The 27,080-nt window shown below is 48.2% G+C and overlaps 1 protein-coding gene across 2 annotated transcripts in view; it reads right to left on the bottom strand.

The window, feature by feature from the left end:
* TTYH2 (tweety family member 2) overlaps nt 1-27,080 on the bottom strand; it is a 323,403-nt gene that overhangs the window by 87,337 nt on the left and 208,986 nt on the right. For both annotated transcript variants that reach the window (XM_085617358.1, XM_085617359.1), the window contains one exon: nt 5,825-5,897. In XM_085617358.1, the coding sequence (XP_085473484.1) occupies nt 5,825-5,897 (73 nt within the window). The remainder of the gene's footprint in view (nt 1-5,824; nt 5,898-27,080) is intronic.

The raw sequence follows: 27,080 nt of genomic DNA, 5'->3' as shown, positions 1-27,080 counted from the left end.
GTCTAATCACAATGACCGAGGAGGGGTGTCCTGTGTATTTAGAGCCTTCACCCAAATAGAAATGGATGTATATACAGAAGAAAAAGTTATGGTTTTTAAATCAATGTTGCCTTTGTTAATTTTGCCTAGCTTTTATTGTATTTATTGTAATATATAAGTTTTAATGGCGATAGATGAAATAGGTAATCCAACTGCCATTTTATTAAAATGCTCCAACTATGTTCAATTGTAACTTGTATATTTATATCGATTGTATTTAAACTAAAGTGTTTTATAACTATCTTTTAGGGTCGAAACTGACCGAAATAAAGATTTTTTAATTGAATTGAATTTAGAGCCAAGAAGTATGACCTATTCCACTAGAGGATTCAAACACAGAGTCAATTGCTTAGCGGGCCTTGCACCTGACAAAGGTCCAACCAAGATAATGTCAGTAGGACGAGTAACTGAAGCTTCAAGGTCCAGTGGGAGTGAACTGCAGGAGAAGCAGATCCTCCCAGAGTGATGTCACTGCTTTAAGAGTAGATGGTCCCCGAGTGATGTCTCTTCAGTAAGAGAAGATGCCACTGATTCAAGAGCACCTCTTAGCTCCAGTGAGCAGCACTGCAAGGACGTCCATTCACACTTAGATGTCACTGCGGCACCCAGTGTGATAGTGCAGGCGTAAGAGCAGGTCTCAGTTCAATTCTTACATCACTGTAAGGCTGCCCGGGTGGGGGGGGGGGGGGTTGCGTAGCGGCCCGCCCCCTTAGAGGGCGGCCGCCTCAGTGCACCTAGTAGCTGCGCGGCGTGCTAGTGGCCGGTCTGACCCCTTACGAATTGCCTGAGCAAAGCTGGGTAGTTGTGTTGTTCTATGTTTACAGCACAGCAGGAGCTAAGTGTGGACCTAACTGAGGGGGCCGCTTTGGTGAGTCCTGGTTAGAGTTACACAACTGTCCTGCTGTAGGGAGCAGTGAGTAGGCAGGGGGGGCCTATATGGGGCTTGGGAAGTTCACGGGACGGTGCTGTCATGGAAGGCCAAGGTGATGCACCAAGGAGGTGACAGAATATTATTTGCAGTAATATCAGTGAGCCGCGGCTGTCTTTGTATGTTGAAAACACTATCCCAGAATATTGAGGAAACACAATTCGCACCTGGCCAGAGTGCTCGTGCAGTACCAGCAAGTGCGGGTACTTTGGATAACGGCGCAAGATAATTACTACTTAAGGTACCGGCCAGTTTTGGTCAATTAACCAGCAGAAAATTTTGGAGGGAGGCGGCTGATTGGCCCTAGCATTGTTTGCCTTGTCTCTGGGCCAGTGATGTTCTTTTCAGGGTTTTGGTGAACACATTATCCTTCGTTGGCGGTCGGAGACCGTAGATTATGTGTTGGCTGTAGCATTTCATGTCCTGGGACACTGAGCGTTAAGCCGGCTAGCAGTAGGACGAAAGCTTCGTTAGTAAGGGAACCCCCTGGGTGAGGCGCGCACGGCTAGGATCTGAGGGCATCCAGCAAAGGCTTGCTTCCAAGGTTTGGGAAGTGGTAGAGGGGCCAAGCTGTGCGGCAGTGCACCACGCTTTTCTCTCCGTTTGAATTCTAGGCCCTATGCTCAGGCACAGTTAGGTTCTGATTCTTATGCCTGCTCACCTTCGCGTATCCAGCTAGGCAGGATTCTAGCGAAGGCAGGGAGTGGTACTCGTCGTGTATTGGATATTTGTCTCGCTGGCAGGCCGCCATGCAAGGGGACCATGTACCTAGGCACACGTCAGGCGTGCCAGGTTAACTGGGATGACGAGTACAAGAATAGACAGGTGTGGTCCCACCAATGTTGGTCAGATGGGGTGCGGACCCCTAAGGTTCGGCGCGCTTTACTACACATCAGTTGGAGGTAGGTCCAGGATGAAAGGGTTGTGCTGAGTGAAGCTCATATCCTAAGCGATTGTGGTAGCCTTCCAAGGGGCACAGCTGGTTAGGCAGTAGGAAACTTTTAAGTACTACCGGGGGCCCCTTCCCTTCTGTCATTCCTGCTCATTGGTTGTGCAGAAGAGTCTTGGGGGCAGGTTATGTGGCCCAAACTGGTGGGTTTGAGGTTTGGTCAGGTCAATCGACCGAGTACAGCAAAGCTTGCTGGATCATCTGGGAAGGTAGGAAGGCCAGGCAAGATTTGAGCGAAATCGCTTGGCAGGTAGGGTTCTCACGGTGTAGGTGATGTAATTTTCAATGCCAGGCTGCCTGGCAGGGAGATATTTTACCTAGGTCACTGACATCAGGCAGAGATGCCCAGTGGAAGAATGTGGGGGATGCCCAGAACAGGATATTGCACAGGTTGGATGGCGGCAAATTGTCGCTGCACTACTGCAGATGGCAACGTAAACCTCACTGACTACAGGCGGGATATGGTGGTGGTTGTGGTCCAACCGTTTCTTTCTCAGGATCACTCCATGTCTGTTTAGCGGTGCTCGTTATCCCATCATTAGCATCTACTGCTGCAGCTCCATAATCATAGGGATGGGAGGGAGCACTCATCCGGTCAACCACATGAGCACATTTTGCAGTCAGAATAGGGGGAATTGAGATTTGATGAGCATGGCGCCAGTTGCTTCAGTTATGCGCGTTTCCCTTGGCAGTTGTCAGCGAACATTAGGAATACATATAGGGGTTAGCTGGGGTTTTGCCTCCCAGAGGTGTTTTAGCTCAGGCATGGCAAACATGGGTTAGATGCCTGTGGTTTGTCCTGGGATTCATGTTAACAGGCAGGTCGAGCAGCAGAACTTAGAGGGGCTTGGGTCCGACCTCTGGTTCAGGTGCAGATCCGGGTAGGACCACTTAGTACCAGGTTGTGGAAGTAGTCATCCAATAAGGGCGATATGGTCCATATGATTAAGGGAAGCCCCGGGGTAACACTTTTGGGTTTCTAAATAGCAGGAGAACATTTGGCTTTCCCAGTATTCAAAATAGAGAAGAATTGTACACGTTGGCTTTCCTCTGAGGTAACTCTGTCCCGTCTCTCCCTGGTATATTAGCAGAATTTAGGAGGGCAAGGCTTCACAGTTGGTGGTGACTGACGGAATGCGATGGGCTCACTCCAACTAGGGCTAGACTCAGACAGGGAAAGAGGAAGTAGAGCGGGCTTGTCATCTATTAACTACACTCACACTGGCACCTCCTGACAGGAGTGGCTTGAATAGGTTTTGTTCTTCAGCCAGGCAAAGGTATCTTTGGACCATCGCCTACTCTTAGGCAGGTTAATTCAGTCATAAATCCATTTGGAGTTTAGAATGGATGGGGGCACCTGTCCTGAGGGGGCATGCGGACCTACGGTCCTGCATGGGCTAAGACTGGTTTGGCTGGACCTGGGGAAGCCCGGTTATCAGCATGTTGTATGTTAAAAGGCAAATTTGGTTTTGGCTTCATCAGGAAAGGCCTTATTCACGCCAAATCCACAGGGTGCCGGGAGGGTGATGGGGTACACCTCTCTAGTTGGAGCATGGATCTTTTCCTACTGGACTTAGGGGAAGCTTTTGCTGCAGCAGGTTGTAAGTAATAGGCTACCTTGGCAAGGAGCCCGCTCAGGAGAAGCCATTGAGGTGTCAACAGCGCCATGCGCAAGTTCACTGAGCAAAGAGGCTTTGGCTTCATCAGGCATGGCCTTTTACACGCCAAATCAACAGGGTGTCTGGAGGGTGATGGGGTGCACCTCTCCACTCTAGGCATGGATTTTACTTGACCTTGGTGAAGCCTTGGCAGCTGCGGGTTGTGAATAGACTGGGCCTATTGGTCCTAGGGGAAGCTTTGGCTGCAGCAGGTTGTAAGTAAATAGGTCTACCTTGGTGGGGGGCCCTGGTAGTGACGGTGGCCACTCCCAAGGCTGTGGAGGATTTACAGGGCGATCCAGGGTCTGCACATACCAAGGGGTACATCATGCAGCAGCACCGCGGGGTGCTAAGCCAGGATACCCAGGGATGTTTTAGCGTGTCCCCTGGAAGAACGACGGCGCCCCGTTAGCCGACAGGCGGTTGTGGGTCTGAGCAACAGGGGGCTGCCATGTATGCTCCGCCCACCCATCACGGGGGGCGTGTAAAGCAAGTGGACTGGTGGTCCACGGATGGGAGGGGTGGCCCCTCCCAATATTTGGTATCCACCATTTGGCGTTGCCATGGTGACTCTAGGCTTATCAGACGGGCAGGCGGCATAGGGGCTGGCCTGCCCTGGGATCGCCCGTAAGATAACCCACCATGTGTGCATATTGGTTATGCTAATATACCTGCAGCAATATTTCTCCACTTACAATACAGTGTCATGTGTTTTATTTATGTACTTATGTGTTTTGGGACAACTGTTGCCGATATTGGCACTATGCAGAAGGGCAGGTTCCAGTATGTGAACACGACATTGACGGTAGATTCCATGCAAATCTAAAATGGAAGAGACGCAGACAGACCAAAGGGCAGTGACTGTGCACCCGCTGCCCCCAGGTCTTCCACACACCTGTCTCAGGCACCACACTTCACAGGGATACGGTCTGATTTCACTGCCACTCAAAGGATAGCTCCTCGATGAGACAAAGACTCTTTCAGCACTGCCTGGAGTACGTGGTCCAGATTCCAGGGCATCTCTCTCGGGCTCTGAGGCTGAGCAAAGGAAGTGGGGGGAGGGGTGGGAAACAGAACTCAAGAGGGAAGGATAATTGGGATAAGGACATTATATACCACAGGGGAAATCTTAAATTGAAGCAGGCTGCACCCTCTCCCCAGCCCTCCAGCGAGGAATGCCCAATTAAGATGCAGACAGACCGTAAATCAAATCACAGACCCACTTAGAAGCCTCCTTTGAACATCCCGGGGGCTTCACTGCTGACTACATGGAGAAATTGCAGATTTAAGGGTCAGTGGTTAACCTGACACGATACGGAAGCATCTGTGGAGTTGTAGGTCGAATCTGCAAAATGGTGTGGGCTGTGTTCTAAGCGGGTGAAAATGGTGGGGGTCTCTAAAAGGAGCACAGCCAAAGCGATGCGCGACTAGGTATCCTTTCCAAGAGGTGTGGCATATGTAATTAAGGGCAAGGCTTAAAACATGCAAACTAAAATCCTGGGCTCCACAAAGTGTCATCTGAACAATCTTTGAATACCACTGAGTTTTGTGTTCTTGCACTGAGAAATAAAACAAACGAGCCAGACCTACTTGCTTAGCCAAGGATTGTTAAGGAGTACCAAATAAACAAGTAAACAGTGTCCATCGGCACCCAGAATAATTAGAATAGAAAATGTTTTAAGAATGAAAATGAGAGTATGTGAATTCAACATTAATAAGGTCTGTGGAAAAAGCATTATCTTCAGAGTGTATCATTCATTCCTGTTCTCCCTGCACCACTTTCCAAAAACCTGGAGACCAGCCCGTTCATAGAATGCACTATACGGCAGTCATATGATGCATGCAAATGATAATACAGAAATATGGCATCTAGAAAACAGCAAGGGGGTTCAAGATGAAGTAGAACATGAGAAAAGAAAGCAGGAACTGCATTCCTGATGTGGGTCACCTTAAGGGTTTTTACAGTCATTGTTGAGAAATTATCTCTGTCCTGAAACCCTGCTGGCACCTGTCTGGCCTCTGTCCAGTCACGGCACCCCTCTTGGACACTCTAGCTACGTTCCATCAATAGATTACAGCTGCCAAAATGCACACAAGAGAGAAAGAATCGTCCTTTTATAACTGCCTTTTACAGACAGCAGCCTTCGCATCCTTCTGACTCCAGCAATGTCTATCACTATGAAAGACAGGGACAGACCCAGACCCAGACCCAAATAGAAACAAAGTCAAACACACAGAATGTGCACTTACCACAGCTACTGAGGTATCTGCCGCCAGCGATGCCCAACTCAGAATCAGGGCGAACAGACCAAAGCAGAGCATTCTGGGAAAAGACAAAGTGGGCGTTAACAGGGCAGGCCAGCATCATGAACACCATCACTCTACCATGGACAGAACTGAGCCCACCTTCTCCCAGAAATAGAGTGTGTGTGGTATGTCTGATTAACTGAAGCGCATCCACCAATACCACGCTCACCCCAGACCATTCTCAATAGCCCAGTGGACCTAACTGATGGTCAACACCATGCAACTTTTTATTTCCATTAAAGTGTCTTGTTTTGGTATCACATGCTGGAACCAATGGGACAGTGGACATTGCGTTCTCTGCCCCTCAGCCGCACACCCCACGCTGCTTAGTGCTACAAAGCAGTCTGCCAGTAACTTACAAAGTGGGTTTTCTTTTTTTTCTTTTTAACACAGCACAAACTCGACTCAGTGGTACTGGGGCAACTTACAATAGCCCCAGTTATGGCACCCAATGTCACATTCATTTATTTTCCTTTTAGACACAGGGAGGATGTTGAACGAGACTCGAACGGTTCGCCGTGGCCATTGCTGTGTGCATTTTGCAGAGGGGTCAAGGATTGAATGAGAGGCAATATGATAACACAGATGAGTCAGGTGCAACACAAAACAGATCGCATAAAGATGTATTGTATCTTCCGTCTTTTATTATTCTTGTTGTACTTCATAAAAACAGCCAGCCAACGCGTTTCGCCCAAACATGGGCTTCTTCAGGGCAGAATGATGAGTGTAGGATATACATTTTGACGAAATGAGCAGCAAGCAAAAAGGACATCAGATCTGTCAAACTAAAGTATGATGAAAATGAGGCTCAATGAACCAAGAATAATCGTTCAATATCTGTATGAAGTCTGATTGAATGGTGGTATTAGCCACATCCAAATAGGCTATCCGGAGCCGTCTCCATAAGTGGCGTCCCGTAACAAGACTGGTGAGCAGCGAAAAAGACGGAAGATACAATACATCTTTATGCGATCTGTTTTGTGTTGTACCTGACTCATCTGTGTTATCATATTGCCTCTCATTCAATCCATTTCTAAGTATTTATTCACGTTCTACAAGCAGCAGAACGTTTGAGGTGGGCAATATTGCATAGTGCTAGTGACTGAGTCTGGTGGTGCAGTCTCTTTTGACCCGGCTGCTTTTTTTCTTTATGTATACGTCAAGGATTGAATGGCCATGCATTCAGAACACCTTTTTGACTCAATGACAAGCCATGTGAGAAACTCACACCGCCTTCATCCTCAACTCCAGATCTCAACCGTGGCCCATTATAAAAACCTAGATGAACTGAATTTAAAGTATGCACTATACAAGAGTAATATGCTACACAAAAATGAAATACAGAAACACAACATCCTGGAAATTTAGGGAATGCAAGATTAGGTAAAACATGTGAAATATATACCTGAATTAAATCGCTGATGTGGATTACCTTAACGTTTGCAACGTTCATTGTTCAAAAACAGTGGCGGCTGGTGACATTTAAAAGTGGTGAGGAGTAAAAGTTGGGCATGACTTATGTTGTGACCCAGACATGGCCTCCCTGAGCCCACGGGCTACTTTAACCTCATGGAACAATGACATGCTCTGGGTGCACCAGCTGAACTAGAATATTTCACATAACGTTTGGACTCTTCTGCCAGACTCAGTTAAAAAGATTGAAATACCTGTATAAAAGTCCTTTGTGTTAACTATGTACCGTTTCTGTATGTATTACTGCAGCTCTTACCAGATATGAAAGAGTGAAAGGAGTAACGCAGTTTAACACGAAGAAATGCCAAGTTGAAGTGGATTTTCTGAGAGTTTCACTTTAAAATTTAGCAAAATGTAAGAAGCAGAATTTATTTCACAGCAGCGGGTTGTGCTGATCGCTTTCTTGGGTGGGTAGAACATGCCTATTTTATTCAGTAAAAACGCTGCTTTATCTTTGAATATGAAAGCAATATATTTTGTTTGTGGTTGTATATAGTGCGAACTCAACCTGAAGGTATTGCAGCGCTTTACGTGAGCAGTAGTTACAACATGAAAATCCACACCCAATCTGCAGGGTTGTGGTGAACTTCCCAACTGGTATAAATCAGAAGGCTGCGGTTGGTTCTTGTTAGTTGGTCGGAGAGAGCGCTTCCTTCGGTGTCAGGACACGGTGAGAGAAGGAGTGCGAAGAAGCGGTGATGCTGAGCATGAATAAGGATGTAAAAGTGAATGAAAAATGGGAATCACTACCCTACAAATGAGGTTTGTTCGTAAATTATATATTCTGCCCGCTTTTCGGTATGTATTTGTCTTTGGGGTGTCTCAGGGCACGGCTGCTATCTCCCCACCCACCAACCCTCTGCCGCCTCATTGGCCTCCATGCAATCCAGGAGGGTGCTCTTTCCCAGTTTCAGGGTGCGACCCCCAGGCAGGTAGAGGGCTAAGACGACATTGTTCTACCTGAGGGGTCGTACATCTGCTGCAACCTCGAGTTCACTTTATGCTTCCACATGTGGCCCGTGGAGGGGTCACTGAACAAGGTGTTGAGGTTAGTGGTGGACTTCGGCACCCACATCAGGTTCCCTCTCTGGGAGCGGGGCCACATTGAATCCACCTCAGGTAGGTGATGGAAGCGTCTCGGGTACAGGCTGTGGATTAGCACCCAGTGTATGGCCTCCAGTGGGAAGGCCTCAATGCACAGTACCCTCAGTAATGGCTCACACCCCTCCCCCCCCCCCATCTCCTGGCAATGCTGCTCCTTGTAGCTCCTCAGCAGCTCCTAGAGGCGGAAAATGAACTGGAAGCAGCAGCGGCTGCTACCCATTAGCAGCAGCGGGTGGGGTAGGGGGGGGAAGGAGCGGGGGGGAAATAGGTTAAAAAAAAACCTCTTACCTCCCGGCTGGCCGCAGCCTCTCCTACGTTCTGTTCCTGGCTTCTTGGGGATACAGGAAGCAGGAAGCACCAGGGCTCCCAGGCTCCCTGCAGCCAATCACAATGCTGCAATGCAGCGTTGTGATTGGTCTGATCGCCGAGACACGGCATTCAGCCAGGGGCTGGAGGGATAGGCATGTTCTCCACGCAGGCAGCATGCGCACAGCAGGACTGTTTTGGCCGGCCCGAAAGGGCCAGCCAAGCATTCATGCTCACATAGGGAGTGCACACCACTCCTCTCCCTGCTTTGAGAGCAACCCCGCCCCACAAAGACGCCGCTACGGGGAAAACTAAAATGATAACCTCGGGTTATTATCATTTTGTTTTAGCTTTTTTTACGCTGCAAAAAGCAATGGGCGACGCTCCTCCGCCTTAGCGGAGGAGCCGCCACTGACTGGAAGTTCTATAGCAGGAGTTGGGGTGCTTTTTTAGGGGTGAAGGATCCTAAGGCTTTCTGTCCCAGACAAGTGCACAGCTACTTTCTTCAGGAGCTACAGGTTCAGAGTGTGTGCACCGATGAGCAGCTCATTAAAGTTACACAAGACCCTTCCTTCGAGCTTTGGTTACAAAGTGGATTTCTGCAGCAGTTTAAGAGCAGTTGTTGGTACAGAACGACAGCAAAAACATTTCAGACGGACGGAATAAAAACTAAAGATTACTTACCTACTGCAGCCGCCTCGGTGCTCTTCTCTTCCCGTCCCGAGTCCAGGCAGTCCATGGTGGTGGACTGCACAGGCTCCCAGACTCCCAGGGGCAATCCAGATGCTGCTCTTATGCTGGTAACGCTATTTCCCAGCATGAAAGAAGCACAGACATTGGTCTGAATGGGCCGGGTTTGCACTTACAAAGGGACTGGGAGCCTGTGCCAGTTCACCACCTACCTGTGCAACACAGCTCAGGTTTGGAAAGATCTGCATGCGCATGTCTGTTTGAACTTTATAAGAGAGCCGGCCAAACCAGCAAGCGCACTGCTGCTGCAGCTGCAGCCCGTCAGGATGGCCCGCCTCTCCCTAACTGGCTGAGATGCTCATGGCGGTCAGCCTGCAGTGCAGGACTCCAAATACAATGATAATAAAGTGGTTTTATTAGCATTTTATTTTTCATACTTGAATTCACTGCCTTTCAGCAGTGGGTGACACTCCCCCGCTCCAGCGAACGCGCCGCTGATGTTCAGAACCCCATCCGTGCTTTTGTCATTGAAGTGAGGGCCATAAATGTAGTGGCCATTTTGAATTGATACCAGGTCTGAGTCCGGCCAGCTTACAGGCCTGGGCATTACAACGCCCCGTGCATGAAGGGTTGAATATAACCAGTGCTTTGGTTAAGCGGTTGCCGTGTTAAACAAGAAATGCCGCTGCCCGCGTCCCACGCAGGGGGACATCAGCAGGGCAGCCTTCTAGTGGCCGCCCGTCGGAAGCCCCCCCCCCCCCGGCTCCGCCTCGCTAGTGAGGCCGCGCCTCGGGGAAGGGAGGCCCCCCAATGGGTTTGTCGTGGGGAGGCGTGCCCTAGGGTGGGCGAGGCTAGACCCCCTTTTTAGGCGCCTCACCCCCCCCCAGATCTTCCTCTGCTTCCTGCGCCGCTCCTCCTGGCCACGCGTATTTCCTGCGCTCCTGGCCACGCAAATTTTGTCACGCGAGATCTTGGTGTTCTGATGGGTCCATTGTCTGGCGTCGGTTCTTCCGCTGTCGGGTCCTGGCGTCGGCACTGTCCGGTGAGTGCAGGGGGGTTGTTGGCCCCCCCTCCAACGTAGTCTTTTGCCGGTGGTGTGGGGCTGTGCGGGGGGACAGTCGGGCGCCGTGGCAGTTGTCCCCGGGCCCCATGAGGAGTGGGGGTCAGGTTTTTGCAGTGAGTGCTTCCCTGGTTGCCGGTGTGGGATCCTTGGCTGCGGGGGCACGTCCGAGCCCTGACCATATTTTGCGGTCATGTAGGAGTTTCTTGTAAATTAAGCCCTTGCCTGAATTGGCGACCGCGCGGCCCTGATGCCGTTGCTGGCGGCGGCTGTGTCTGCGCAGGCGTGCCGGTGGGTGGCCGCGTGAGCCGGGATCTTGCCGAGATGGCGCCGGAGGGGCTCCTGGGCCTTGCATTTTGGTGGAGGTGATCGGGGGTCAAGTTTGGGAGTGGAGGAGGCGATCGTAGGAGAGATGGGGCAGGACTGCGGCAGTCGGGGAGCGGGCCTCAAACCGCACTGTGTTCTTTGGTCGTCTCTGGGTTGTCATTATCCTTGGTGATCCGCACTCGGGCTGCCCAGCGGACTGCTTTGCTTGCAGGTCTGTAATGGATCCGGGTGGTGCGCGCGGCTGTTGCGGGCTCATGTGGTGGACTCCGATGTCCATCGTAGGTGGTGTTGATGGGCGGGGGCGTCCACTGGTCTTGTGGAGGTGTTCCATGTTTGACATCGTCCCTGTATCTTGAGGTGGAGTGTGCATGTGTCCTACATGTTCGGGCGCTCTGCAGGTTGGTTTGCGCACGGCAAGCGGAAGGTGATGCGGGGCCGCCCTTGTATTTGTGGTTGTTTGGGCGCGATTGCCAGCGGCGTGTGATGTTGTCGCGGGCTTTGTGTGAATCTCCTGAGATAGGTTGTTTGGGCATATAGAGAGATCAGGGATTTGTGTGGTGGAGGTTTTGACTTCGGTGTGGTTGGTGCAGGGGGTTGATATGCCTGCTGCGGGGAACGTGTGCCGGGTGGATTTCTCACGTGTCAATCAAAAGTAATCAGTGCACGGGTCAATCAGTAGTTTATGTAGGGTTGAGGGCGCCTGGAATTTCAAACAAAATGCACAGACATTCATTGTGGGCAATGTGCCGAGATCTGGCACGCATCCTCCAGTTTAAAATCAAACTTCTACACAGGAGAATCCCTCGCTGAGACAAGGCGCCGTGACCCGGCCCAACATAGGACTGGCGCTACGAGGTTCTGCCAGACAAAACAGCATACGGAAGCAGGGAACTTGCAGAAGAGCACACTCGCAAAACAAATTAGCACAGATTCTGGTGATACACGCTGCGCTTCGGGGGTTTTGACTTCATTGGATTCGTGCGGAGGGTTAATGTGCCTGCTGCAAGCGCATGTGCCTAGTAGGTTCCGAGTGCGTGTTATGCACGTGGGCAAGTGGGTTGCTGTTTCGAAAGAGGCATCCCTCTGTTACTTGCTGTTTTTTTTTCGTTTTTTTTCTAAATCTCAGGGCCTGAGACGCCCGCACAGAGCGTACGAATTTAAAATGTTGATTATGTTGCAGAACGGGTTTAATTGGTCAAGCAATCTTGAATGGTAAACCTAACCTATGTAACTGTTGTCCTAACAATTTCCATGGTATTAGAAATGCGGTTGGGTAGGAGAGTGTGTGTGTGGCATTTTAGGACACAGGCAGAAGAGACAGGGCTTCCTCTTTACAGCATACCCTGTCCTCCATCTTACTCAATGAACACATGTATAAATGGAGAATTAACTGATGTGCGAGATTTGAGGCACTTTCTTCTCCCTTGTGAACTCTCTAGCTTGTTGCTTTGTAAAAATCATAAAAAGTTATCAATTCGCACTTCATCTTCACTCCAAACTGTTATTACTGCATTATTTGGAAAACCCATTCACACTTTTGAGACAAGGCCCATAGTTCTTTATTGCTTAGTTTGTATTAGCTGGTGAACTCTACTCGATGAAAATGTTTCCCTTGTTCATACTCTCTACAGCACTTTGCTTTCATATCACCAGGTGTTATACCTTACCTACCTTTCGTGCGAAAGTGACCTTGGTGACTTTGCATATTATGAAACAGTGTTTCATGGAGGAGGAAGAGGCTAAGACATATATAATGAAATCGTGGCGACTATATTGTGCTCTAGACTTACATAGACCATGGTGACGGTAGTATATGATAAGTGGCGGGTCATTAGATCGTGAGCATCTTTGAAATGAAAGCAAACCAGATCTTCAATGAGAAGGAATTGGTCATCAAAGTGCAACAATATCCGAGGGTTGCAGCAGGTGTTATGTATCACTACAAGTCAATAGGAATTAAAACCCACATTGCTTATGCCCCTATGCAGTGTCTTATGCAGACTCCGGCGCCGCCTGCAATACAGCAGCTGTCCGTATGTACACATGTAGGGCTTCTTCTTTGTGTTGTCAGTTAAATTAAATTTTGAGGGGCAGTCGTACCTACGCTGCACGGTCACAAAAGTCGTGAGGCCGCTTCACTCAGCTATGTCTCTGGAACCATGCTATGCTGTGGCTCATTTTGTATATCCTTGGGCCGGCCACACATTCCTTCATCCCCAGCATGCTTTGCTGATTAATTGATTAAATGAATGAAGTCGCATGTTTTAGCTCAAACTGAGCGACAGTTACTAATCGCAATGACATGGGTTCACTCGCACTGGAAGGCCCCTTTACATTTATTCCCTGGTATCTTTGTCCCAAAATCCAGCATTTATTAGGGTTATCCGGTACAAGGGGGGAATCTCATTGGCATTAGTTCAATGCCTGTAGGTACGAAGGGACGAAGTTATGGGTCCCACGTGGTGCAACAGGATAAGGGAGTATATATAGATATATGTTATCTTGGTAGCAGGAGTACAAATATGTCAAGGTTCAGCCCAAAACCCAGTCTCAACCATAATGCAATGGTCAGCTTGTGGAAAGGTGTAACACAGAAATCGATCTACCAATGTTATTATTGTGAGTTCAACGCTTGAGTCAAGAGATGCTGCTGTCTTTCATCTTTGCCTTGCTATTCGAAAAACAGCTGGGGTAAGGTTTCTTTCAAATCAGTCATAGTGGCAGCTTAGTCTATACAGAAAAGTCTGCAGCCTGAGCTGTTTTGAGACAAGTTGTAGGCCTGGGTTTGTGTGTCATACATAACATCTTGAAGGTATTTATTATTGTGAGTTCCACGCTTAAGTCAAGAGATGCGGCTGCCTTTCATCTTTAGCCTTGCTATTCGGAAGCAGCTGGGGTAATGTTTTCTGCAACTCAGTCATAGTGGCAGCTTAGTCTATACAGGAAAGGCAGCTGGCTGAGCTGTTTTGAGACATGCGGAAGGCCTGGGTTTGTGTGTCATACTTAACATCTTGGAGGTTATTCTCCCTGTTTCACAGGGAGGCCAGGGAAAGCACAGAGTGACAGGGTTTACCGAGACTTTGCCTGGCTTGCCTTTTATGCGACCTTGTGAGGTCTGTTTATGTATTGTATGAAGGTGACAGAGGCTGTCACTGTTGTTTGACAGGCAACAGGGCCAGATGACATTTAAGTGCATTGTGTGCTGGAAACTAAAGAACGGGTCCATTTTAGTAAGCACATGGAGCACGGGGGCGTTTCTAGCGCTAAAAGAAATTTGAGGCAACCCAGTTAAGTTTCAGTGCACGGCCACATTTGGTGGGGCAATTCCATGTGTAAAGCATTAAACCAGTCAGCCCTGGGAATTAGGCAGGCGTACGATTAGCTGAGATTTTGTCCAAACTGAGGGAGAGCATATCGACCATAATTCACAGTGGAACCAGGGACAGCGTTACAAAGCAATGCTGTAGATTTCCTGTAGAATGCCGTATGGCTAAGCTTCAGGGATAAGGCCCTGACCTTTCACCCCTCGAGGGACCATCACCAATTGCGAGCAAACAGGCGAGGAGCACACTAATCCCCCAGTAAGTGTAACTGCGATGCAAGAAGTTTGGTAAACACAGCGTTAGAGCACAAATAATGACAAAGGGTTATAGACCAGTTGGCATTCCAGATATCCTGCCAGGGGATATGGTTCACCGCCGGTTCCAACAGACTTGTCTGCCCCACGGGCTATCCTTCCAGGGCCTAAAACCAGTGACTGGAAGGGGCATCTTTTTTGACCTGTGTTGAACTGGGAAAGGAAGCAAGGCGGGCTTGATAACCCTTACTTCTACCTGCGTTGGCACATCTTGTCAGGAGTGATTGTCAAAGGTATTGCACTTCAGCCAGGCTAGGTTAACACCCATCCACCCCAAGCTAAGTGTCCAAGGTGATATTGGGCCGCATATACACAACCCAGTATCAGGCCCCTGGGGGTCGTCAACGTCGTGAATTACTAAATTCTACTGAACTGGAGGTGTGACCGGGTTCTACACTAGCAGAAGTTAGGGAGTGCAAGCCTCCGCCTAGGGGGGTGGCTGGCGGAATTTGATGAACTAGTTCACACGTTTCACAGCACTACACGGGGGAGAGTGTCCACTACCTGTGCATACTTCAACCAGACACCCCAGAATGGCATGCCCTCATCTACATGGTCATAATTGAGAGGCCAGAGAGCGACCATTCCTCTTGGACTTTGCACTTGAACTTTCTAATAATGGAAAGGGCTCAACACCTTCTGAAATGAGCATGACCAGAGATGAGTTGCCTTCCAACGACATTTGACAGGTTAAATGGGCATAGCTAGCGGAAAAGCCAGATGTATTGTCATCAATTAAGGCAGACGTGACCCAGGTATTGGCAAGATAGAGACACTGCCAACTATGAAGATGTACATGAAATCATAACTGGGGCTCACAACAAATTATTTGATAAAATAAGAGGTTTCTTTTTTTCAAGCCACTATGTCGGTGCCACGAATTACCATAACGCAACAACGCTGGTATAACAAGGTTTGTAGGCAAGCCATTAACTCCTTGCAGCAGCAATAAAGTTTAAAATCTAGCTCATATTCAACCAGCAACGAAACTGTATACGCTGTCCCAGTGGAGAGCAAGAAAGATTGGGATGAACAGCGGGACTAGTTTAAGACCCTATCATCCAATTTAATGCAACTTAATTTGCAAGTAGAAAGGCTGAAACAAGGAGATGTTGCTAAGATACGGGTCGGTTTGCATTAAACAATAGGATAATACAATGTGAAAGGAAGCAAAAGTAGGGGGTCAATGGCCGAAAAGGTAAACGTGGCAGAGTTAGCAGTTTTATCGAATTTTCAGTTATTTGTACTGGCATGCTGTAGGAAGGTGAGATTGTCTCTACGACACATTTGCCAACAATGCTGTCACCAGCTAAGGTTGTGGCATTAACCATCCAGAGACAGTGACATGATGCAGCCAGGGACAGTGAGCATATGTTCCCGTGTGCTGGGTGAGAGTACAAAGACAGAGGCTGTTGCCCCCCATACTGTCTGATGCTCACGGCTTTCAAGGACCCGCCCCCCTCATGAGATACCCATGTCAGCTTGTGTTTATATACGTAGGGGAGGTGGTTACTCTCCCGTTACCTTCACCTTGCTTTATTGTGCTGTAGCTGTTTGGAAACACACTTTTAAGCCAGGAAGGCCCCTCATTTGCAATTTGCAATTGAAAATCATAATCGGATTGCAGGTCCATAAGCGCCTATTTCACCATGCCTTGGTACCAATGCCATATGTTCAAGCCTGGGAAACAGATGTAGGTGTTGCCCTTCTCGCTCAGCCTTTCCTTGGAGCCAGGGAGTTGGGAAACGTTCACAAATTTTGGTCCTCGAGCTGAGAGATACGTATTCTTCAGCAGCTCAGTCAGTCATAGTAGCTTCATCCGGAGCCATGATAAACGGCGTCCATATAGCAGTTACGGTAAATGTTTTGCCCTGTCGAGACATCATGCAAACCTCGAAGCAGCAGCAATTTGGGAACCATGACACTCTCAATACATCACTTGGGGCATGGGTTTTCATCAGACATGCATTGCTCCAAGAGAAGGTGGAGGGGTTCTATGAGCCTGATGGGGTACACCTGTCCAGGGTAGGGATGGACAGGTTCTTGCTGGACGTGCAAGAGGCGCACGCAGGGGCAGGGCATCAGTAGCAGCAATAGAGGGAAGGGGGGCTCTGGCATCGACGGGAGCCTCCCCAGAGCTGTGGCGGAGTTACAGGGCGATCTGGAGGCAGAAGGGTACAGTAAGGGTACCTCTGCGACAGGCGGTACAGTAAGGGTACCCCTGTCCGGCACAGTAAGGGTGCCCGAGCCAAGGTCCGGGAGCCGAAGGAGGTTCTGGGAAGACCGCGACGGCGCCCCGTTAGTCCTTCGGGCGGTTGGGGGGCCTGACCAACCGGGGGTGTGCCACAACACACTCCGCCCCCGTCAAAAGGGGCGGGAGTAGTAGACAGATCACGTGATCCAAAGGATGATCTGAAAATATGTGCCGCACTGCCGGGCATCGACCCACCATGCGTGCTGGCTCGCCAGGCGGGCGGAGCAGCAAGGGGCTGCTTGTCCTGGATCGCCCGTAAGATAACCCACTTATCGTCATACTTATGTTGTATGAAATAAACCTGCAGCAGTTCTTCACCCACAATGAAAGTGTCAGTGTAATCTTTGGGTGACGTCTGTGCATGCGTGTTGTGTGGAGTGGATGACGGTGTGGTCACTATGTAAAAGTACCCGCAGAAACAGAAGACGGATACTCGGAATAGGACATACACTGCAGTGTGGTTAAAATGTCACTTTCGCCCAACCGCGTCAGCATTATTATTCATTAACCCCTTGAGTGCCCCGCCCTTTCCACGCCCTGTGCCGGGCGTTTCATTAGCGGGCGGGGCTCATGACGAGATAGTCTCGTCATGGGCACAGCGCAACCGCGGCCCATGACGAGACCATCTCGTCATGGGCACTCAAGGGGTTAAACGGTGCAATGGTGGATACACATGTTCTCCCTTTTGAATATCTTCGTGTCCTTCACTCCCCCAAGCCTTGCCTGATGTGTTTGAAGATCCGAGTGGCTGCTCTGCCTTCTGGTTTGGTTTCAGACTTGAAAGATGGAAGGCAAGTGGGTTTAGTTTGGGCCCTTGCTTAACTATGGGCTTGTTTTTTGTCACACAATTAATACTTCACACAGCATTTATCCAAATAATTCTTGATTTACATAACGTGCAAAGCCTTTCACTTATTAAATCATTTTATGTTATTATGACGTCCCAAAACTTTACATAAAGTGCTGAATACACGCAAAAGATTATACATTTCACAAAGCGTATGATGTGAACTGAATCGTCTCTCGGCGATTTGACTTTCATTTCAGGTTTTTCCAAAAGTTGTCTGGACGAGGAATGACTGCTGCCTGTCGACAACACAGATGACAACACTAAACAAATGGAAAGAGGGGCGGGTGATTATCTTACGCCAAAATATTGTGACATATTTAAGCACTTAAAGACGAAAGGCGGAGACAACTGCAGCACTTGGAGCAAAGTGACACATCAAACCAGAGGAGAGAAAAATACATATTTGACTACCAATCGAGTAAACTGCTGGGAACGAGCCAAGTGTTTTCTTTAAGGTTTATTTCTCCCGCTGTGCGGGAGAAATAAACGGCGTTCGCGAACACGACTGCTCCCGGCAGTCGTGCGCACGCGCCCACCGTAATGCACGAAGGCCGGGAGACGTCGTGCGCTCACAAGGGGTTAAGACAGACAGACAGCCCCATTATGGAAAGATTCCTCAAGTGCAGCTTTGAAGCCTCTTTTTAGGTCACCAAGTCTCGCTCCGTCGTGGAGCAGTAGCTTCCATTTTGAATTGAACATGAATCTTGAGGCCTGGGTTTTACAGTCGGATATTGAGACCTTTTTTCACTTTCCTCTGTCTTAAATTGAAGAAAAAAAACACGTAATACTAATAATGTGCAACAACTAATTGAGCAGTGCAATACCTGGTACATTTCCAACTTCCCGGCCTCCTGCTCACTCCCCATCACGTCCTGGTTCCTGTACCCTGACCAGCGCTGGAATTCACAAGCCTGTAATGAGTACACCTCAAACTAGAGAGGCTCCTGTTGCAATAAAAAAGTTTCCTGTAAAATGCTCTATTGCCCTGTAGAACTATGTACGTGATATATTCAATCAAAAACCTCATCTGGGTCACGTCGAATGTCAACAAGCTTTGGCAAACCCATTAGGTCTGGGTGTAATGAGCTAATTAATGCACATCAGAGTGAGACACACTGGAGGGAGCCAGCACGAGAGAGCACAGGGGGCTACAGTAGTAAGGCAGCCCGTCTTGCAGTTGAACGCAAGCACTCGAGTGGCGGGAGAAGGATACACTCACACCACCAATAGCAGCAGCCGAGGAATGAATACTCAACTGAGCTGAGCTTAGGTGAGATCGATAAAGTCTCAAGACAAAGCATGAACGCGGCTGGTCGTAGAAAGCCAATAGTTGAAAGGGGCAGACAAAAGGCCCACTCTATTGACATTGTTAGCAATATGTCCGATTGAAAACTGTGCTGCCAAAGCCCAGAACTAAAAGAGTTGCTTGGGAGGTTAGAGTGTTTCATCCTTTGCCAGGGAGACAAATCCATCCGCTCACTGATTCGCATCCACTTGGGAAGGCCCAGTAGAAGGATGAAAGCCCTCATCTGTAGCATGAGTGGTAGCTGATCTGGTTTTATCCTTTATCACCCCTGCTGGATTGTCAACTTGCAAGCTGTGCGCTCAGAGTGGGACCAGCTCTACGATGGTCACCGCAAGCCCTGGATCGTGCTGGCTGTTCAAAACGTAGAAGCGAGGGGACCAAAAGTGCTTTCTTCTGTATCCTTAAGAGAGAAATCTCCAGATTGGTTATGGAGACTGCCTGAATGATGGCAGCGGCAACATATTTTAGGACAGTTCAATTTGCTGTTCAATTTGTTTCTACTGCCACCCCCTGGACCAGTGTAAATCCATGCCGTCCTCTTAGAACAAGGCCGCGTCCTTCCCCTTGAAGAGTGTGAAAAAGGTCTATAACAGCCTGGGTGAAATACCTTCGACGGGGATGTACACTGGGAATTCTGGAGCTCACCTGTAGGCAACCATATGTGTTTTTTCAAAGCAGTTCTCTTTTCCATGCAACCCTGTTGATTTAAAATGTAAGGTAAATATCTCGGAGACCAGAGGGAGCTCCGGATCTGTCTGGAGAGGAGGAAAGAAAAAACTGACGTCAGCATACAGGAGTGGTGACAACACAGATCACAAATGTCATTTTTGCAGCAGAATTGCATCATTGCATAACTGCATGGCGTCACCTTCGGGCACGCAGATGTACAGCTGAAATGTTTTCAGCTCCGGTCTGACGCCTGTGGAATAGTCAAAAGGTGAGGAACCTGCAGCTAGAAATCTCTATCAGAAAGTAAAGTTTCTGTCCTCCTGTCCTTCGCGCGTGACATACTGTAGTATTCATGTTGCCATAAAATGAATTATTGAATATAATTTCATTACATATGAATACACAGCTATCATTGCTTGTCAGGCATCTTTTGGCCAGCTTGTGAACCATTACCTTTTTTTTTTAATTTGTGTATTGTGTACATTATTGATATACTTAATTCTGTACCAACAGCCTCAAGCTGGTGTGTGCACAAAGTACTACTACTTACAAGCAGGTGAACCTTTATTTTCCTTTTCGTCTGCTGTGAACAGCAACCATCTTTTCGATTTGCCTCGGCAGCGTTGAGATTCATTGATTTAGCATCAGTGCCTTTGACCAGGCACCCCAGTTCACAGACAAGAGCTGTTCAACTAAGGTCCATTTAGGGCCCGACTCAAACTATGAAACTGGAGAGGATAGCGGGATCCTTTATAACAGAAAAAAACCAAATGTGACATTCTGGATGAAGCTACAGCTTAACATTTGCCTCTAATCCAAACCATAAGTGCCCCATTGAGGGGGGTGGGCATTGTAGAGATCCTCACTGCAGCCATAAAAATTCAATAATCAGGCAAAGTCTGCTTTTCAGAGTCACCTCACAAGAAGCCTAAATGACGTGGGGCCAGCAAATAAGGACCTACCATCAGGAACCAATAGGATTGTTTTGCTCCCCAGATGATCCTAACCTAACCACAAACTATCCAAGTCTCAGGGACTACTGGGACCAGAAAACCTGACTGCGCTGTAGACAAAGCAAAGTACTGTCATGAAAAACTGATTTGAAAGGCTTGCCTTCTTTCACAAACTGCACGACTGAAGCGGCAGAAAAAAGAAAGCTATGTGTCTACCTGAAGAGATCGTGAAGACTGTTGTAAACTAATATTATCCGGTTAGATAACCCAGGTCCTTGAACTTAGAAGCAAGTGAAGGTCCCTGCACTTGTATCAATGCTGTGTGGGTTCATTTATATTGAATTGCTGACTATTGCACCATCTGCTCTACTTTGCAGCGTCCAATTGAGCTGTATTAACCAATGTTTTATAAAACTATTTTTTTCGCCGTAAGGAAGGAGAAGGCGCTGCACCCTGATCTGGTCTTTCAGGTGCGGTGGACCACGGCGTTGGAGAGGTGGACTGATCGTAGGGTCCTGGTGTGCGTGGAACTTGAGTCCGCTGTTCAAGTATGCTGGTCCGGTGTCATGGAGGGCCTTGTGAGCGTGGGTGAGCATTTTGAAGGTGACTCTAGCTTCGATGGGGAGCCAATGGACTGTGCGCAGTTGTTGGGAGATGTGGCAGTGTCTTAGCAGGTTGAGGACCAGTCTTGTGGCGGCGTTCAGGATTTTCTGTAGCTTACGTGTGAGGTTTTTGTTTAATCCAGTGTAGAGTGCGTTGCCTTAGTCGAGTCTGCTGGTGACCAGGGCGTGAGTGACGGTTTTTCTGTGTTCGAGGGGGATCTATTTGAAGGTCTTGCGTAGGAGGAGGAGGGTGTGGAAGCAGGAGGACGAGACGGCGTTGATCTGGCGGTCCATTTTGAGCTCAGAGTCCAGGATGATTCCCAGGTTGTGTGCGTGGTCCGTAGGGGTGGGCGGACTTCCGAGGGCGGGGGGCCGCCAGGTGTCGTTCCAGGCATCAGGGTGTGGGCCCATGATGAGTACTTCTGTTTTATTGGTGCTTAATTGAAGGCAGCTGTTTTTCATCAATTTGGAGACGGCTTCCATGCCTTCTCGAAAATTGTCTGGCGGTGTTGGGTTCGTTGGATAGGGAGAGGATGAGTTGGGTGTCGTCTGCGTATGACACAATGTTGAGTCCGTAGGTTCTGACGATGGGGGCGAGCAGAGCCATGTAGACGTTGAAGAGTGTAGGGCTGAGGGCCTTGTCTTGAATCCCTGCGTCGTGGAGTCTGCGTATTAGGTTGCTGTGAGAGACTGTGTCGAAGGCGGCTGAGAGGTCGAGGAGGATGAGGGCTGCTGTTTCTCCTTTGTCCAGTAGGGTGTGGATGTCGTCTGTTGCAGCCAGGAGGGCAGTTTCCGTACTGTGGTTTTTTCTGAAGCAGGATTGGGAGGAGTCGAGGATGTTGTGTTCTTTGATGAATGTGGCGAGTTGGCTATTGATGGCTTTCTCAATGACTTTCACTGGGAAGGGGAGCAGGGAGATGGGCCTGAAGTTTTTGAGGTCGGTGGCGTTCGCCGAGGGTTTCTTGAGGAGGGGGTTGATCTCAGCGTGTTTACAGTCGTCGGGGAACGATGCGGTTGCCAGGGAGCGGTTGACAGTGTGGCGGAGCATGGGTGCGATGGTGTCGGCTGCTCTGTTGAAAATGTGGTGGGGGCAGGGATCCGTGGGTGCCCCAGAGTGGATTGAGTTCATCGTCTTAAGTGTGTCTTCGGTGGTGAGGGCTGTCCAGTTGTCGATCATTGGCTTCATGGTGTAGGGGTGGTTGGTGTGGGTTCAGTGTGTTGGTCGTCTTCATCGAAATTGTCGTAGATGCTCTTGATTTTATGGTGGAAAAAGGTGCTGAGTTGGTCGCAGAGGTCTTGTGAGGGTGGGATGTGGGCTCGCTGGTAGGTTAGGTGAACTCCTTGATTCAACTACATTGGTGTCTCACACTCCACTACTCTCTTGTACTTTAAAGTATCTTCACTTAGTTTACCACTCACTAGTGGCATGCGCTTCAATGGAGTTTCACTTTGTCATCGGCGGTCCGGCTCACTTAAATCGAGATCCTCACACTTTCACATGAAATGTGCCACAGACTTCACTGGACCAGCGCTCACTTGATCACTGGCCTCAGACGCTTAAATACATGCCAACTCATTTCAACATCGCTAGCTTCATACACTGCAGAGAAATCCCCCTCACTCCCCATCCATTTCCACATCACCTTCAAAGACATCTCACCCAATGATATGGTGTTGGCCTCACGCACATCAAATGAGATTACCCTTTACCCTACCCATCCATGATGAATGTTACACGCTAAATACCAGCTCTTCCCCATCGCTGCCTCATACACTTCACTCACGCTACATCTCATCCTCCTCTACCCTTACTGCCCATCGCTGCCTCATGCACCTTTATAGAGTTTCACTCCTCCCCCATCGTTCGATTCCTACACCTTAAAGGAGTCTGACAGACATCAGTAACAACAGAGCTCTGTGTCATCCAAGTGCTGAATTCAGGGCAGAGAACATAATGGGGATTTGTGAGGCAGCCGACCAGAGGGAGGTCTGTCCCTCGGGGTCTTTGGAGAAGTGGTGCAGTCCAGAGGACTGCACGGCGGGTTGGGCTTTCTTTTGGCTATATTGCAGCCCAACATATATAGGTCCTCCATTTTGGGTGCCAGCCACCATTTTAATGTGGTGAGACAGTGGCACCTTTTGCTAGTTTTTGTGCCCCACCCACTTTCCCTCCCCTCACACTAGGTTTTCCAAACCCAATTATTTGGGGAGCTTTGATTTCCCTCTCCATTTTTGGTCATTTCAATTGGTACAGGTGCACAAGGGGAGTTAAGTGTTTCGGATGTCGCTTGATTCAGGTGCACTAGCGGTTGGCTGAGAAGTTGCCATGATTTACAGAAGTTTGTTTGTCAGCGGCAATTCAGGCTGAAGCGGAACTGGTAGGAAGTTCATGCCTGCACGACATAGGAAGTTAAAAGGTTAGGTAGGAAGTTCAATGAGGTTCAAAGGGTAGCTGAGGTAGGAAAAGAGAACGGTTTTTAGAAGTCCCACTCTCAGTTGAGCAGCTCTGATGCAAGTATGTTATTCAAGTTTGAAGAGGTTATCAGTGGGAGGGTTAATTTAGAGGTGGGATAGTTTATCGTAGGTAGTGCTTAATTTGTGCCGTTGCTTTCCGGTGCCTAGCACCGGCTCTTTTTTGACAGGGCCGGTGCTATGAATTTCTTTCCGTGGCAGCGACGATAAACTTAATTTTTCAAAAAGGAACCAGAACTCGAGGCAACTGTAATTTTTCCACGTTGTCTGTGTTGCTCTTATGCTCACCGATTCACGCACCGATGTCTGGCACACTGGTGACTGGATTTCAACTTTTACTAAAAATAAAAGAGTCAATGGTGTCTCAAAGAACCGTCTTTATTTCTACTGTTAACACGCCTTCCCCCTACCGCGAACCTTTAAGGGAACAACAAGAAACGGAAGAAGGCTGGCGTCTTCATTTCTGTTACATATCACGTAGGGCTTCAGCAGCTCTCTATTGGATCCTAGAAACCGAAGGGGCTGACGGGGAGGAAGTTTGTATTTGTTCCTCGTGGGATGTAGACGGAGGACAATTATGCAAATGACACAATGCTTCACATCTAAAGCCCCGAGCGTGTCATTTTGAAGTGAAAACCAGATTTGCAGCGAGTGGGCATTGAAACCCATGCGTCTATCGGTAAGTACTTTGGGCAGTGGTCGAAGTGGGCGGGATCGGTAGGGCACGGCATGCCCCTACTTCTTTAATTTAGTGTTATCCGGTCCCCTACTTTTTATTTTTAAGAACGCATCCCAGGACGGCAAAAATAGCAACTGTTTATAGATGAGGCTTGGCGTTTGTGGCCGTCAGAGGACGGGCGGGTGAACAGAGATGGAAAAGGACTCTGTTTTTAACTTTTTGCCCAGAGAAGTCGAGGACAGTGTACACTTCTCCTGCTCTGATGCTGGCAGCAGCTCCCTCTCTTTCTTCCCCTTCTTCCCTCTCTTTCTGTCTCTCTGAAACTCTTCTTACCCTCTTTTTTCCTCTACTTTCGTCTATTTCTTCCCCTGTGAAATGGATCCAAACACAGAAAAACACTTTTGCTTGAAATATCGTTCTATTCCAAAGTGCAGCCTCAGGACCCAGAGAAATAAAATGTTCAATATATGAAAAATATCTAAATAAAGCAATACAGAGTGGTCGCAAATATGTTAGATTGATTTTATTCACACCCAAATTCATTAGCGCCACTCTACAGAGTATGCCAGTGAAGCTCTACTTTTGTTTTCTTGCCTCTTTTTTTAACGTCATTGTTTTCCCTGGGTGGGGAAGTGCACCATTCCTAGAGGTACTACAATACCTGGTTGATGGGTGGATTGGAAAGCAAAATGTGTTCCGCACCTATGTGTTCACTGAAGTGGTCTTTTTAAACCATACTCCTTACGTTTTGTAAGGATATACGCAATGGACACACAAACCGGTACCTTCTAGGCCCTGTAGCCATGTCCTTGACTTTTCAGGCAAAATCACTCACTGATTTCTGAATGAGTGTAAAAGCTTTAAGGTAACCATGTTGTTTGTTGTACCTGCTTGCCTTTCACATACTTGACCTAATGTTGCATTCCCTTTGAGTGTTTGCTTTTTCCAGGATGTTGTTACTTTTTTTTTCCGGCAGCATATTACTGTCTAGTGCATAATTTGAATTGAGTCGCATCCAGATGTTTATAGTGGGGCACAATTGGGTTGTAGCTGAGCTGCAGGAAGTGTGAGTTTTTCTCAGTGGGGCAGTAACCTGTTCAGTGTGGGAGAGGATGTGGCACTACGGCCAGAGCTGGCGAATTTGGAACTGGGGAACCAGGTTCAGCCTTCATTACCAGTGCACCAGACCACTCTCCTGAGGGAGCACATTCCCATGCTAGACCTGAGACTGCCTTGCTAGACCTTAGAAGCCCTGGTGTCTTAACACCAGCAGGTGGATCCTAGACCCTAGTGGAGGCAAGTGTGGGTTAACCTTGAAGGCCTGTCCACCACAATCCATTCTGAAGTTCACCTCCTGTCTTGCGGGCAGGCCTATTAAGCAGCACATCCTAGAGCGGCAGTGACTCCGTCACTGAGGTCACAGGACCATTGAGGCCATTCCGCCTCACCCTTTGGTACCTCTATTGGCCTTGTTTCAGCAGTAGTAGTGTAAATCACCAGGGATCTGCAATGCAGGATTTTGCACGCACACCAAACTAATTTTGCAAATTTCACGGTCTCTCTGCTTAATGCACAAGCGCTTTTACATGTGCTACCTGCTTTGGGCCCTGGAATTATGCAGCAGTGGAGGAAAAAATTATGCCACAGTGTTGACGAAATTATGGAGCAAGAAAAAGGCTGCAGCGTAATGAAGTATATTATCTAATACTTTATTATTTTGACATTTTTACATACTAAGTCTCTGCAAAGATGTTGCCTTATTAGTACCAGTTTAACATACAAATGCATTGGTTAGATAATGTAATAAACTGTAACTGGTCACTAAAATACCAAACAAATACAAAAAATTGGGATGTTCTGCTCTTTCAGGCCACACCTCTGACTCCGCCCACTGACCGAATCCTCAGATTATTCCCGCCCTCTGATTCTCCGCCCACAGTTCCCCTGCCTTTTACTCCCCACTTCGACCACTGACTTTGGGCTAGTGTAAGAGATGAGGCTATGTTACTCAAGGGCCGTCACCAAGGCAGGGCAACTGGTGTTAAATGCCCTGGGATTTGTAGTACACAAAGTGCAGGAAAAATTTAAAACACTATTATTATTTTAAAAAATGGAGCCTTCTGAAGCCTCCAAATAAGCTTGGCGCACCAAAATTGATTAGTTAGTCATCACGTGGCTTGTGAATGTACTACTTTTGCATTACAGTGTACTGGGACCTGAATGGAGGGCAAGGAGAATTATTTCAGCATTCTCCAGATTTTCAGCACACAAAACGATGCAAGACCCGGATACTTTGCTTGGAAGAGCACGCCACAAGATAGTATAGATGGCAAACACTGGATCTTATGTGTATTCTTGGGAGACAAAACACACAGGTGCTGTAAGTTCTGCTTGAAAAGGCTCCCTACAACTCTTTATTCTGCACGGGAAGGGCATCCTGACGGGGTTTCTTTATTGCACGTGCACCACATCTGAATATTCCACAGCTAGAGTACCTAGCCTGCACAGTGTCTGTGGAACAACATTGCTTATGCTGGTGGACTGATACATTTAACTTTTAGTCTTACCCAATTACATTTCAAAAGAACATGCAAGCATAGTAATCATTTACATTTGCTTATTATGCAACTATGTGAGTTTATCTTCCACTTACACAGATTCGCAACTGCATCATGGGAAAAAAGCTTATATGCTTTTTTGTAATCCGAGAATTGCTGAAAATATACGTTTTAAGCACTTTACTGCTATTATTCTACACCTATGGGTTGATAGCAGCAACTTGTGAGATGAAGTATTTTATACTACAGGTGGACAGCA

Source organism: Triturus cristatus, chromosome 7 (assembly GCF_964204655.1).
Source record: "Triturus cristatus chromosome 7, aTriCri1.1, whole genome shotgun sequence".
In the NCBI taxonomy this organism is placed as follows: domain Eukaryota; kingdom Metazoa; phylum Chordata; class Amphibia; order Caudata; family Salamandridae; genus Triturus; species Triturus cristatus.
The sequence above is the reverse complement of the archived record's forward strand: the minus strand, read 5'-3'. Positions and strand labels throughout refer to the sequence as shown.